The sequence below is a fragment of the Alosa pseudoharengus genome, unplaced genomic scaffold (genome assembly GCF_046254945.1).
Source record: "Alosa pseudoharengus isolate Yale_2024_CS ecotype anadromous, Long Island Sound unplaced genomic scaffold, YU_APseudo_1.1 YU_APseudo_1.1_scf_10, whole genome shotgun sequence".
NCBI classification, from domain to species: Eukaryota; Metazoa; Chordata; class Actinopteri; order Clupeiformes; family Clupeidae; genus Alosa; species Alosa pseudoharengus.
This window is the reverse complement of record NW_027468565.1, coordinates 26,803,524-26,817,581: the sequence shown is the minus strand read 5'-3', so window position 1 is coordinate 26,817,581 and position 14,058 is coordinate 26,803,524. Positions and strand designations below refer to the sequence as shown.

General features: G+C 46.7%; 1 protein-coding gene across 1 annotated transcript in view; it reads left to right on the top strand.

The window, feature by feature from the left end:
• Window positions 1-14,058, top strand: part of tspan18b (tetraspanin 18b) — a 40,904-nt gene that overhangs the window by 8,774 nt on the left and 18,072 nt on the right. Inside the window, exon 2 of the mRNA XM_076301541.1 lies at window positions 11,637-11,704. Within this exon, the coding sequence (XP_076157656.1) occupies window positions 11,702-11,704 (3 nt within the window). The 5' untranslated portion in view covers window positions 11,637-11,701. The remainder of the gene's footprint in view (window positions 1-11,636; window positions 11,705-14,058) is intronic.

The following is a 14,058-nucleotide window of genomic DNA, read 5'->3' as shown; positions in this document are numbered from 1 at the left end:
AGGTGGCTCTTTAGGAGACGTGTGTGGCAGGCAGCCCGTGAAAAAAAGCTGAAGGTATTTCCTCTGAGCCACCGAGGGGATTCTCTGAGCTCCTTTATCATTACCTTACCCATTAAACGAGCAAATGGGAGAAATAGACCATGAAGTCTAATCTCCGCTGGCCTTAATCTCTCTCTCTCTCTCTCTTTCTCTCTCTCTCTCTTTGTCTATCTCTCTCTCTTTCTCTTTTCATGTCTATCGCTCTCTCTCTCTCCTTTCTTCATCTCCATATCTGCCTCACTTGCGTTGTGAGCGTGCACTGTGCACTAAGCGTGAGGCTGGTAAAGCCATGTAAAAAAGCAAGAGGGCTGTGCAATAGGGAGCTTTCTTATGGTCGCTGACTCTCCACAAAAGGTATGACGTCCTTCACTTGGTTTGACAGAAGTTGGGACAAGGTGTGGCAGGTGTCTGCGGCCATGCAGATACAGGGCAGCCGCGGTGGGCAGATTGCGGAAACGACAGAGACAAGCAGTAAATTAAGCGTGTGCGATCTCGCTTTGGGCCGATAACAATCGTCAGGAAGTGATAACTTTGGACGAGTTCCCAAAGATTAGCCATGCGCTCCGCTGCCAGCACGCTTCCACGGCGGTTTGACCTAATTATACGCACCTGTTGGCGAGGCCGATGCCCAGAGAAACAGGGGCGCAACATTAGGAGGGCCGGCTGTTTGCCGTCAGAGGGGGGACCCCAACGCTAGAGTGTGTGGAGATGCATTTGCATTACGTTTGTTTATTTAGCGGGCGATAGTCTCCAAAAACAATGCAAAACATTTGATGTGTGTGGTTTCCAAGGACTTGAATTTGTGAACTTGGTCATGTTAGAACCTTCCTCTACCAGCTGACCCCTATGATCACTGGTGATAGTGAAGTGGTTTAATAGACCTTTGGTTAAGGCAGGTAAAATGGCTAAGAGGCCAAAAGAATGTGTTAAGGGTCCAGAGCCTCCCAATTGTCCCTCTATTATGGAAGAGTTGCACCATCATCAACCTCTGATTCATTTCAAAATTTATAGTGACATATGAGCTAGTTTCTGTCTTGAGATCATGTTTAAAATGGACATAAGCACTTTGGGTCAACTCTGTTGCATTAAATGTACTATAAAAATAAATTGACTTGACTTGACTATATGCTGGTATGTAATGAAGCTTACGAAATCCCTTTGAGTCATTTGAGTGAAACAATACAGGAGAAAGCAGTCAGTAGTCATAAACCACTGGCAGTGTGTGTGTGTGTTTCATCAGCTCAGGCTGTGGAGGGTGTTGAGTGGTCTTAGTCTAAGTAAAAGCAGATGGTCTGGACTGGAGATCTCTGGAGGAGACCGGGATAGCACCCTCCCCCAACCACAAGTGTGTGTACGTGTGTGTGTGTGCACATGACCTAATCAATGCAATGGTGCTCGATTAGCGAGTCTGGATGCTTTCCGCCATGTTTCGAGGGGTTCAACGGGTGCTGTTGGGGGAGGCAAGCTCAGGGTGTCATCTTATCTGAAACTTGGGGTTGAAGATATGTGCTGCTTTTGAAGAAGCAAATAGATTATAGAAGTCCACAGGGGAATTCTGTTGCAAGCTCCGAAAAAATAGATACCATGTTATTTCTACACACACACACACACTCTCTAGCACACATATCCACACACACACTCACGCACCCACCCACCCCCACACACACACACACACACACACCATCCCCCTCCCAAAATTGCAGAAGCCATCTACCCCTGGTAATCTTCTCTTTTTCATCACTGATATCATTGTCGTTTGAGGGATTCTGTCACAGCTCAGAGCCCAACACATAGAAATCAGAAAGCTCAAAGGGGCATTTTCATTTTCCCTCCCATAAGCCTGCAGTCAGGGTCTGTCTGTCAGCGTTGGGTGAGACCTCTGTTATTCCCCGTGCCTATGAGTGAATTGTGGCATTTGGAATTGAGCTCTGAACTGTGCTTTGTGTTTCGTGAATGTTGGAGATCATGGCTTTGAAAGCCGTTTATTTTGCTAAGCTGCTCAGCTTTGACAGAGTGTTTAATGCGGCTGTTGATTAGCCCTCTTAATCTTTGTCACTTCACGCACTGTTACCAATACACTGACAAAAATCATCATAGACAGACACATCAAAAAGTGAAACAACTCGATAGCATTGAAAGGATTTCACCTTGACTCAACTAGGGTTGTTTTTCTGTCAAAACAGATCCAGATGGTTTTCTTTAGCAGTCTGTAGTCAGATAAAAAAAAAAAAACAGTTTAGATGGTTAAAAAACTGAGTCATACTATTTGTGTGGTCCTATTTTTAACGACGAGACCAGTGTGTCTGTTGATTGGTTTTGCCTGTATGTTTTAGATGAGTGGGAAAATAGGCATAAATGTTAGTTTTAACCATTAGACTGTGAGCTGCAACGCACACACCCCTTTCTCAAGCCACTCGGGTTGTCAAATAATGAGAACACTCTTCAGTGGCAATATAATATGACACATTTGAGCATATATATACAACATTTCTAGGTTGGAAAGGCAGGGAATAAACAAATTTAGTTATGCCATCTAATACATAAGAATCTACATTGTTTTAATTTGGTTTCAGTTTTCAAGAATCTAGCGTACAAGAATTCCCAAAAATCAGGTTACTACGTTATCCTTTGTGCTATTTGCAGTTTTGTGACTGCAGGCTGTGGATGTGTTACCCTGACTGAGCGAGCACATTAGTCTCTGCCTGTTGCCCCACATCCATCATCTGTTGTGGTGGAAACCTATTGACTTGTGTTTCTTCAGGGATCTCAGGCTGGACATCCTCCAGAAGGGCTCATGTTCCACTTGCACTTCTCTCACCCCACCCCAACCCCCACCTCACCCTATAAATCACTGTGACGCAATCACGTAAACTCCCCTTCCCACAGCCCAGAGACTTCAAGTGGTGCCTATTGTAGCCAAAATGCATTTGAGAAAGTGGTAGGTTAACCCCGAACCCCCATTTGTTTCTCCAAAGACAGTCCCCGTAGTGCAGACCGCTCAGGTCCCTCTAATGGACCCCATCCTGCATAAACTTCATATCAGCAATCAGAGCTTGTTGACCAGCTGGTCTCTTTTTGATAAGCTCCCAGCGGCCCCTGTGTGCTTTGTTTTCCCAGACTGAAAGCACAGGGAGCTCTTAAAGTTCTCACAGCCTGGTTGGACTGTTTATGGGGCGGCCATTTCTGCACTTGCACCTGAAGATTAAATCGCAGAGCGTGGAGGGCCCCTTTGTGTTGAGGGTGATTTTACATGACGTCTCCTCGCTCGCCCCTTCCTTTGCCCAGAGCAGGAATGCTTCTAATGCTGTTTTAGGAGCTTTTTTTACGGGAGTGAAAATAGTGCCTGATGGAAAATATGGCCAGCCTCTTTTCCACCACCCAACACCGCTCCTCCTCCTCCTCATAAGAGTTCTCCTGGGACTGATGGAGGCAGAATTTCTCCTGATGGAGGTCTCTGTGTATGAGGAGAACTGAGTGGTAAAGCAGGTCAGGATGACACAACATGCGTCTAAGGGCAAGACACCCCTGATGCCAAGCAGGTTAAGCGGCTGTGCAAACTCAAACATTTAGGCGGGGATCACTTTAGCCAGCGACAAGCGGCAGGTTTCCTATTGTTCTCTATGATTCGCAGCGGAACGATGGCAACGCTGGCGTAACGCTAGCTTTGAACAAGCTGAGCGTTGAACTTGGTTCAACTTTCAAAGCGCAACGCGAGCGTATTCAATTGACAAACCGTTTGTGTTGCTTAGGAACGAGATAAAACTTATTATGGTCTGAGCGTTGCGTTACGTTTGCCGCTGCTGCTTGCTGCTGGCTAATGTGATCCTCGCCTTACGGTTGACATGCTATGACATTTTGTTTCCTAGTGATGGGGACGAGACCGCCTATGCCGAGTCCGAGTCAAGACCGAGTCTTTGAAGGGTCGAGACCAAGTCGAGACCGAGTCTGTTGGTTTCCAAATACAGTCGAGTCCGAGTCAAGACCGAGTCTTTGAGGAAGCAAGTCCGAGTCGAGACCGAGTCCTTTAGGAGTCGAGACCGAGTCGAGACCAAGAACATAAAAAAATGTCAGTTTTCATATTCATAATTTAATATCACCCCAGTTAATAATCAACCATTAGGCCTACAGACTAAGCTAGATTGGGAATTGTTTAGAGGAGCAGTCTTAACGTCTTAATATGGACTATGTTGACCTACAGACACTCACCGGCAGCAGAGCCATAGAGATAAATAAACGGCTCTGACGGCAGTATCTTGGCATTGCACCATGGGATGTCATTTTTAAATAATGCCGATCAACATTGCATTTTATTATTATTGTTGTTAGCCTATGTGTTGTGTTTTTTTTTTATATGAACATAAAAAATGTGTTGGTCTCGAGGACTCGGTCTGAAATTACGAGTCCTTCTCCTCCCACTGTGGTCCGAGACCGAGTCAAGACCGAGTCTTTGAAGGAACGAGTCCGAGACGAGACCAGGAAAGCAGAAATTGGTCTCGAGACCGGTCTCGAGTCCGAGACCGGACTCGAGTACTACATATCTATTGTTTCCTATATTGTACTGATATGTCGTATCTAAGCAGGCAACTCTTCTTGTATGTTGAATATAATGTGTCTTCGACAAAGTGACATTAAGCCCTTGCAGTGTCTGAACACAGAACTTTCCATGCTGGAACACATTCCTGTCCAACCGTAGCTGGTGTGTGTTACGGGCACATGTGTGTGTGTTTATGAGGGAGTCCTGCAGTCTGCACCGTCCCAGCGAGGAAACGATCTGGCCGCAAGACTCCTGACTCTCGTAAGCCCAGCATGAGGGTCTGGCCTCTGTGCTCCCGCAGACTGGCCCATGAAATCAGGACAGTCCTCGCTGGTGTCACACCTTTAACTGGTGACCCATCTCCGACAATGCTCTGCTCTCATCACAAGCGCCTCACACTCTTTCCCGGAACATTATTAATTCATCACGAACACCACAACACAAGCATTATTCATTAGCACTTAGAGTCTCCAATGGTAGTTTTAATCAGCTGTTGTCTTCTCAGTGTTTAAGGACATTATACACACAGTGACTGGCTAATCGACCAGTGCAAACAGAGAGAGAGCCGCAGCTGGAACAGAAAGACCCGGACCTAAATGAACTCTGTGTGTGGGTGGGAGAGATTGGATGTATTTTGTCAGTTGTTTAATGGTCTTTCGTTCCCAGTTCCCAGTTCTATTGTTATGTGCTGAGGGGCTGGGGGGAGATGTAGAGAGTGCGCTCACTTGTGGCACACTGCCTCCCTTATTGAGGCTGGTGGTGAGAGCCACTGCCAGCCCTGACACCGGGCAGGCTAGCTGATGCCGTAAGCAGGCGATCAGCTGTGCTGAAGCCAGCGCTCGGAAAGTAAATATGGAGGTCCTCCTCTGGTTTTAATTAGGCACGTCAGGAGCACACTTCCTGTCTAACCAGGGCCTCTCGCTTTGAAATAGTTATCGCTGTGTGTGTGTGTTTTCCTCTTCTTCTTGTCTGAGCGACTAAATAAATGTTTTGCGTGCCTTTGGGGAGACAAATGGGGCAAGGGGAGTGACAGGGTGAGGTCCGGTCTCCAGAGGCACACTTTGTTCAGCACACACACACACGGCTTGGCACGACCACAGGAGAAACACACACACGCACACACACGGCATGGCAGGACCACAGAAGAAACACCTTCAGAGCCTCTCAGAAGCAGTAGAGCTGTCAGGGCCTCATAACGAATGCGTGCCACTGGCACTCTGGTCAGTGTTTGAGACTTACCATGGGCCAACATCAGAGGCGCATGTATGCTGTTTACCGTGGGCTTTTAATGAGAGGCCGCAATTGAAAGCAGATGTTGGCCACTGCAGCACCTCTTGAAACTCAGCACGGCAGAGGAGCGTCCTGGGATTTTATCTAAACAAGGCGTCGAGTAGAGGTTCTTTCACATCTTCATTGCGCAAGCTGACAGTGGGGATGTTTACAGCACACAAAGAAGGCCCATGTCCAGCAGCTCCTAATGTCTTCTTTTTGGGGGGGTTTCATTGCTGTCTTGTTGACATTGTTTCCTCAGAAATATTTTGTCATTCTCTATAATTTTCGTGTAGTCTTTAGCTTTTCTGTATCTTGTAGCGAGCTCCAAAAAACACGTTTTGTTTACCTCTCTTTGAATGACAGGTGCTGGGTATAAGGCTGAGCCATAAATGAAAAAATAAAGAGATACCCATACACTGTTATATAAGCTCCCAGAGTGTTTTATTAGGCTACAATGTTTCGACCAGAGGACTTCATCAGGTATCAAGCAGATGAGTGGGTGGGGATATAAATAGACAAAATAGTGGGCAATGCCTCATGTCTACCAATCAGTCAGTCCTTCGTGTCAATAAATCAGACAATTGTGAGCAAATAGCCTATATGGTGTATATTAGCCCACCAAGTATTACATTTGCATCAATTCAATATTTTGAATATATCATTATACATCAGAAAAAAAATAAAAATAAACCCAATCCCTTACATCTGTACAAGTGCCACATATTTCAAGAAGAAAAGAACAAAGAAGAAAGAAAAATGGTGGTCTGGACATGGTGTCTGCCATGTCACCAAAGGTGTAATGATATTCATTTGCTTTGGTATCTCCTTGTGCAGTGCATAGGAATCCAGTGTGGGGGGGTTATATTTACCCCCCATCCTGCCCGCCTGACTCTAGTCAATATCAATAAGCGCTTTCAGACATACGTGTAAGACCGGAGGTTCTGCCGATGTTAAACGGTGGGGCCGTATATCTGAACGACATAACCGGTCATATGGAAGTCCGAATTCACCCGGTGTTTATACTACTCCCCCCCTAGTATTTCCTCCGGACATTATGTAAATGTGCTGTGTCTGAACGAGAAGTAGAACATGCGGTTACAATCACACCTAGTGAGAGGGCGTGTTGGTGACGTTTCTTTCGTGCGTCCATGTGGTTAGATCTGACTTAAATGCCAGTGTTATGATGGAGTGGCATAGTGCTGTCCAGAAAATCTCCGACCTGGAAAGATGCAGACATCACGGAGCTACTGTCCATGAGGCATACAACATTTTGATAGAACACATTAAGGGAATGGCACGTTGTAGCCTACAACTGCATGGCAAGGCCAAACAAATTCAAAAGACTGAATCATCATAAGCAGAAGGCGCTGAAAAGGCAGTAGCCTACAGCAACGTCGTTGACGACAATAACAGGAGTATTTAATAAATTGTTAGCCAACACGGTTTTCTGTTCATTGATAGCCTTAGGCAGAATTAGGCTTAAGTTAGGTGTGGTTTTGACAATCAGAAAAGCAATAAACTAAAATAGTTTAATGATGTAAAGTCAAGTGGTCTGGTGTGTGTGCGCGCAGTTTTTATTGATGAGTCGGAGTGGCAAGGGCATTATAAAACTTCTCGCTCTTAGGCCTACTCATACACCGCGCTGAAATGGCGTAGCTGTCTAAATTCAAATCATATAATGCTAGGGGAGAAATAAACCATGAAAAAACTTCACTGTTAGTATTTTGTTTGTTGCTTAAAAACGTTGTATGATGGCCTTGAGGTCTTGAGTTAGCCTACTGAATTGGCTGGTAGCCTACCATAAAGTGTGTGCATGTTCTCTCTCTCCAACGCAAACCAGATTCTGGTACATAACGTTGAAAACAGATAAATGTGTTTATTCGAAGCACACATACAAATACTGTATGTGCGCACTTACGTGACTATCCTATTTTAAGTATTAGCCTACGCACAATAGATTTCTCTTCTTTAGCCTATAATGCATAGGCTACACTTTTTAAACAAAAAGCAGCTGTGACAGGCAGCGGCCGCATATATTCTGCGTCATATCTCGCAGCTTGTGAACTCTACAAGCCCCCACCCCTCACTCGACAACCACACGGAGATTCTGTAATGTGCGTGTATGTCGTTCACACATACGTCCGTATAAGGTCAGTATAAGGTCCGCAGGTTAGCATCATATCTGAATCATCCGAAGGGTAGGACCTCCGTTTGACAAACCTCCGCATGTACTCCGGAGGTTATATCTGAAAGCGCTTAATAATAACGCACAAGAGAGAGAGGGTGAAAGAAAGAGAGAGTGAGAGAGAGATATTGTGAAAGTGCTTTCCCATGACTGCTGGCTCTGTTTTTGTAACTGGCTGTGAAAGACTCACTCTTAATTGTGTCCCGCGGGTCTAGCTTAGCCTTCACAGAGCTTCCACGGCCTTTGCTGTCACTCATGGTGATGCTCCCCCGTACCCCCCCCCCCCCCTACACACACACACACACACACAACTCCCTCACCTTTCAAACCTCTTGACCCAGTCCCACAAGTCTCTCTTCTTTATTCGTTGGCTTCAAAGCCATGTTTTGATGCCCCCCCACACACCTTCCTCCCGTCTGGCCCTGCGTGCAGCGGTTCTTTGGGCCCTGGGGAATAGAGGAGGCTGAGAGGAGGACGAGAAGCAGTGAATGGCAGGCATTTTAAATGGTTATAGCTTTTTTTTTTTACCACATTTACTTAAAATGTTTCCACAGTCTTGTCTGCAAATCAAGAATCTCTCAGGTCTGAGACCTTCATCAAGAGCCGGCCTATTCAACTAGCGGTCCACAGGCTGGATGCGGCTTAATAGAGTTTATCTGCAGCCAGCAAGCTGCCCACAAATCTGGCTGCCATGACTACAATCAATAAAACGGCAGCAGTGATTGGCTGCAACAGTAGACAATATCAAGCCTGTCACCCTGGTCTGTCGATACACAGGAATTCCACGTTAGCTGACAGAGCAGCAAACCATATATGTCAACAGCACCCCCCCCCGCCCCCAAACACACACAAAAAAAATGGATGATTCCAGTCGGAATGGACTGTCAAGTATTTATTTACTTTACCATCCACAACAAGTAATAAACCGTCGTGTTTACTGGGTGACCGACGAAGACCCAGTGGTTTTCCTGTCTGGCCCACATGGTACTGAAGCCCTGGTCTAGAGTCATCCTCCTTGCCTCCCTCTGCGACGGACAGCTCAGAGGACTTGTCTGTCATCGGCTGCAGCCATGTCCTGACCCCTCGGGGTTTGCTCGGGATGAGTGCAGTCAGAAATAGAGAGGGGCTCAGTAATGAGGACGAGGGCACTGGGCTGACAGGAAGAGAGCAAAGGCACAACATAGACGAGGATATCCTCTATTACCTTCCTGTCCACAACAGCCACATGATGCGCTCAGCGTGCCAGCAAATGCTCCTCCACCTCTCACACTGACACAGCAGTCAACATTTCAAGCGTCTTTGAGTATTTAGAAAAGTGCTCTAGAAATTAAAAATATTATTGTTGGTATTATTATTATTATCATCATCATCATCATCATCTGAATGGAAATATAATTTCTGTAATCTGTAATCTCTGTAATCTGCATAATCTCTGTAATGCCTGTTTTTGTGCACTTCTCCCCATTCTATACTCTGTACATGTACACAAAGGAATCTATCCGTCCGACTCGTGAGAGTTTGCTAAACTTCCATTGTAAAGATGCAAACGCTGCTGTGTTCTGCCTCAGCGCTTCCATTAGAGAAAATATGTTTGCCGCACACACATAAATGTCAACAGAGACCAATCAATTAGTGCCACAATGAATGGCCCCAGCTCTGCGTGGTCGATCTCAAATGCCATTGATTTGTGTGAGTACGAGGAGGCCCGGTTAAAGGCGGCCACTTGAGAAAATGCAGATTAGCTCTCATTGTGCGCTCATTTCTTTCAACCTGGTTGACCCAATGCCATTCCAGCCTCCCCAGTGTGCTTCTGCCTCCTTCTTATGCTCTCCTCTTTTCAACCCACCCCCCCCCCCCCCCCATCCTCTCCTCACCCCCACATCCTCTCTTCACCCCCCCCCCCTTCCCCTTTCCTCTACCTTCACCCCACCATCGCTGTTAGATGCAGATCCAATTGGTGCTCCACTTTTCCTTCCAGTGCGTTGCTATGGTTACCGAACAATAATGACAACTCTCCCCAACCATGCTCAGTGTGAAGCAGCAGCACTCCAAGGAACACGGGCTTTTTGCGGGGTCGAGGACTAGCATTGGGTTTCTGAAGAGAACATCTCCCAAAACCAACGCCATCTGTAAACTTTATAAAGAAGCAGCTTGTTTACTCATTAACGCCAGATAAATTGTAGAATCAATATTCTGATTGATGCTTGTGGTTCTCATTGAAGCACAGAGACTGTTGCGATCTAATGCAGACAGCTGCCGATGTGGTTGCGTGTGTCAGGATGATATTGCAGGAAGTGTTATGTCCTTGTAGGAAGTGTGTAATTACACAGGCAGAGGCTCTCATACTTCCATCAGTCAGTGTCCATTAAGTCTGTGATTGGCTGCGCTAGAGAGGAATAACACGCTCCGCGTACTGCTCTACGTACTGCCGAGATGCTGCTCGTCGCACTCCACTCGACCAGCGCGTCTGGTGGGACTGCTCTGTGTGATGAGTATGCAAATGCTGACGGCTCCCAGTCCGATCCGAGTCGATTGCCACTTGTCGTTCAGCGGGTTCCCTCGTGGGCCAAACATGGCCTAGATTCCGATATTCCTCTTCGGAGAGGAGATTCTCCTGCTTCCATATGCAGCACTCCTCCCCATCCATCACTGCATACCTTTTGAAATAACACCAAAGTGTTGTCATTCCAAACAGCGTGATGGAATACATTTCCCCCCCTCGTTCTGTGGCAGGGATATCAGCCCCTTAATTGGACCGCATCACCTTTGGTTTTTCCCTTGCAGCTGGAAGCCACTTGTGGCAGAGCAGCAGCAGCAACAGCGTAAAAGTTTAAAGTATTTAGGCTCATTAGCCCACCGCAGTCGGAAATGCACGCTGGCACTCAGAGTGAGCTACAGGTAATTAGAAAGGAACGCTGTTTACCGTAAATTATTCATGAGCGCAGATGCTAATCAACATTAACAGCACACGCCATAGCAGGAATATAGAGTGTGGAACGGAGACAGAGAAAGAGACGGAGAGAGAGAGAGAGAGAAAGGAAGAGAGAGGTGAAGAGTGAGAGAGAGGGATGAAGAGTGAGAGAGAGGCAGAGAGAGAGAGTGCTGAACATGGGATACAACAATAAAGGGTAATTAGGCAAGCGGGAGGAAACTCCGAGCCTAATATCTTGAGGCAGACATTAATATTTCACCTGCTTCCAACACAGCCTTGGTTTTGGTTCGATTAAAGCCACTGTGTCCCCGTTAATTTTGCCCTCCAGCTGCGCGGTGAAAAATTCAGACGGGTAAAACACCGCTGCTGCACCGCGGGGAGCGTGTCATAAATAATGAATCTTAAATCGCGTCATTTAAGGCCCTTTGAGTCTTACTTCATCTCAGATTCCTGCAGTGTGCGCATCACCCACAACCCTGTCTCAGCACGTCTGTCAGCCGCCCAAATCAAAACTGAAAACTCCTCAGGGGGTGCGAGGGCGGCAGGGGGAGGAGGATGACATCCCCTTTGTTCTGTAAAAGTAAATCCATTATGTTTGTTCCTTACTACCATCAGCACTGAGCCTGAAAGGCAAACTCCAACCTTTATTTGTGTTTCTCTCTTTTTTTACACAGCTAATGTAAACAGGAGAAGAGTGGCAACAGACCGAGCTGCACTGACTTGAACCAGGAGGCACATCATGGTACGTATATATTATGACTTGTGTCGTGTTTATTTGAACTTGCCTGGAAGCAGCAGCCTCCACCTGACACGGCCGCTCTTTCCCCAAAGCCCCCCCCCCCCCTCCCCTCACATAGTGAAGTATTTCAGCCAAGCTCATAGACCACCCCTTACACGCACACACACACACACACGCATGCACACACACATACACACACACACACACACACACACACACACACACACACGGACACACACACACACACACACACAAACAAACACACAGTGTACACACACATAAACACACACTGTACACACACACACACACACACACACACACACACTGTACAGACACACGGACACACCCACACACACACATACCAACACACACAGTACACACACACACACATGCACATCACCTAGTCCAGTCAGCATGCCACATTTCAGCATTCCCCACCTCCTCCTCCCCCCCTCCCCCCTCCTCTGTCTCTGGTTCCTCTGCAGGGCTGTGTGGTTGTGTGGGGCCACATATGCCAGATAGCACCAGTGCGGTTCATTAGCATGCGATTTGGCGGCCGGCGGGGAGGTGCGATACAGCAGGGTGAAGTAATTGAAAGGAAATCCGAGGCGAATGTGCTTGTTGACAGCCTTGTTTGGCTGGATATGGACGGTTGCCTCACAAAGGCCATTGTGGCGCAGCCACCGGGAGGTGTCCACGTCCCGCACAGAGCCGGCGCAGGCTTTGTCTCCGGCTGTCACGCCGGCTCTCCGAGGGGCCTTTGTGAAAGCGCCATTTGCATTGAGACGTACGGCATTAAAATTCTAGGCACACAGCTCCAGCCGACTAGCTTTGGTTGCAGGGGTTAAAGGGGGCTTTGACAGACGCTCATCATTACTATGGCCTCCAAAATGGCTCCTTTCTCCTGATCTAAACAGCAAATGTGTTGTTCTGTTTGCTCTCTATCTGTGTGGTGGTGGCCGTGTCAAGGCAAATCATTTTGATTACTCTTTAGACTTCACTCTGTGTGTGTGTGTGTGAGTATGTGTGTGTCTATGTGTGTGTGTGTGTGTGTGTGTGTTTATGTGTGTGTGTGTGAGAGAGAGAGAGAGAGAGTGAGAGAGAGAGAGAGAATGTGTGTGTGTGTGTAGCTGTCTGGTGAGGAATAACTTTTGCTGACTAAACGCTAAAACTTAGTGAGAATTTTCATGCCTTTGCCACTGCAGTGCGCAAGTCAATTGCCCTGTAATAGTGTCAGTGTATCAGGCATAAGCACTCTTGTCACATTAATATTTGAGTATGTGCACTCTGCCTCCAGGAGAGCATATTGGATTGGTGAAATAAAAATGGATTAATCATGTATGGCCTCCTGCATAATTAGAAAGACACACACTCTCCCTCTCTCTCTTTCTGTCTGACTGCAGCACACCATTTCTCCCTCTCTTCTTGTCTTTCCCTCTTTCCTCTCTCTCTCTCCCTCTTTCTCTCTCTCACACACACACACACACACACAATCTGCTGGGGAAAGTGGGAGCAGAAGTAGCAGGTGGCTCCCCCCCCCCCCCCCCGAAATATGCCATTCATTCATTACGGCGTGAACTTTTGCCACCGACATGGACACTGACTTGCAGTCTTTGTGCGTTTACATGTCCTGTTCAGTAACACACTCTGATTCTGTTAGTTTTGACTGACTCATTTTTGTCTGCAAAGACAAATCCTTTGTTCTGGCGTGTTTATTCTAGCGCAGATGGCACCCACATGCGACTCGGGGAGAGAACAGTGTGTATTCAACGATTTCCAACTGCATCCATGTCAATGAGGACGTATATCATTCCCTCATTTATGCTGGAATTGCCTGCCCTGAACTTGCAATAAATAGCCTCTGTTCTTGCTTACAGTTCTAAAGACAGCCGTCACAGTGCCCCAAAGAAACACACTGAGCTAACACTCACACCCTGAAGAACTAAATAGAACTACACTCACACATACTATATGCTACGCAAATAGCAGTAGTAGTAGTAGTAGTTCATTGTCACATACTCACAAGTACCTGTGAAATGAACCTTCAACCTGTCCATACATTACACAAACATACCGGTACATACAATATGACAAGGGGGTAAACAGGACAGGAAGACGGGGGATTGAGGAAGAATACAGCATAATATGAGGAGAGGGGAGGAGAAAAAAGCAACCCCCAGACTATGCTCAATACTCAATACTAAATACTCACAGCAGAGGAAGAGCCAGGGCCACTTGTTACCATTTACCTGATTGCGCCAATGGCATGCTGGAACAAATATATAATTATTAAATTATAAAACATTGCTGGGCGCACTGTCTCTCTGAGCTGCTATTCTGATACTGGTTCTGACAGT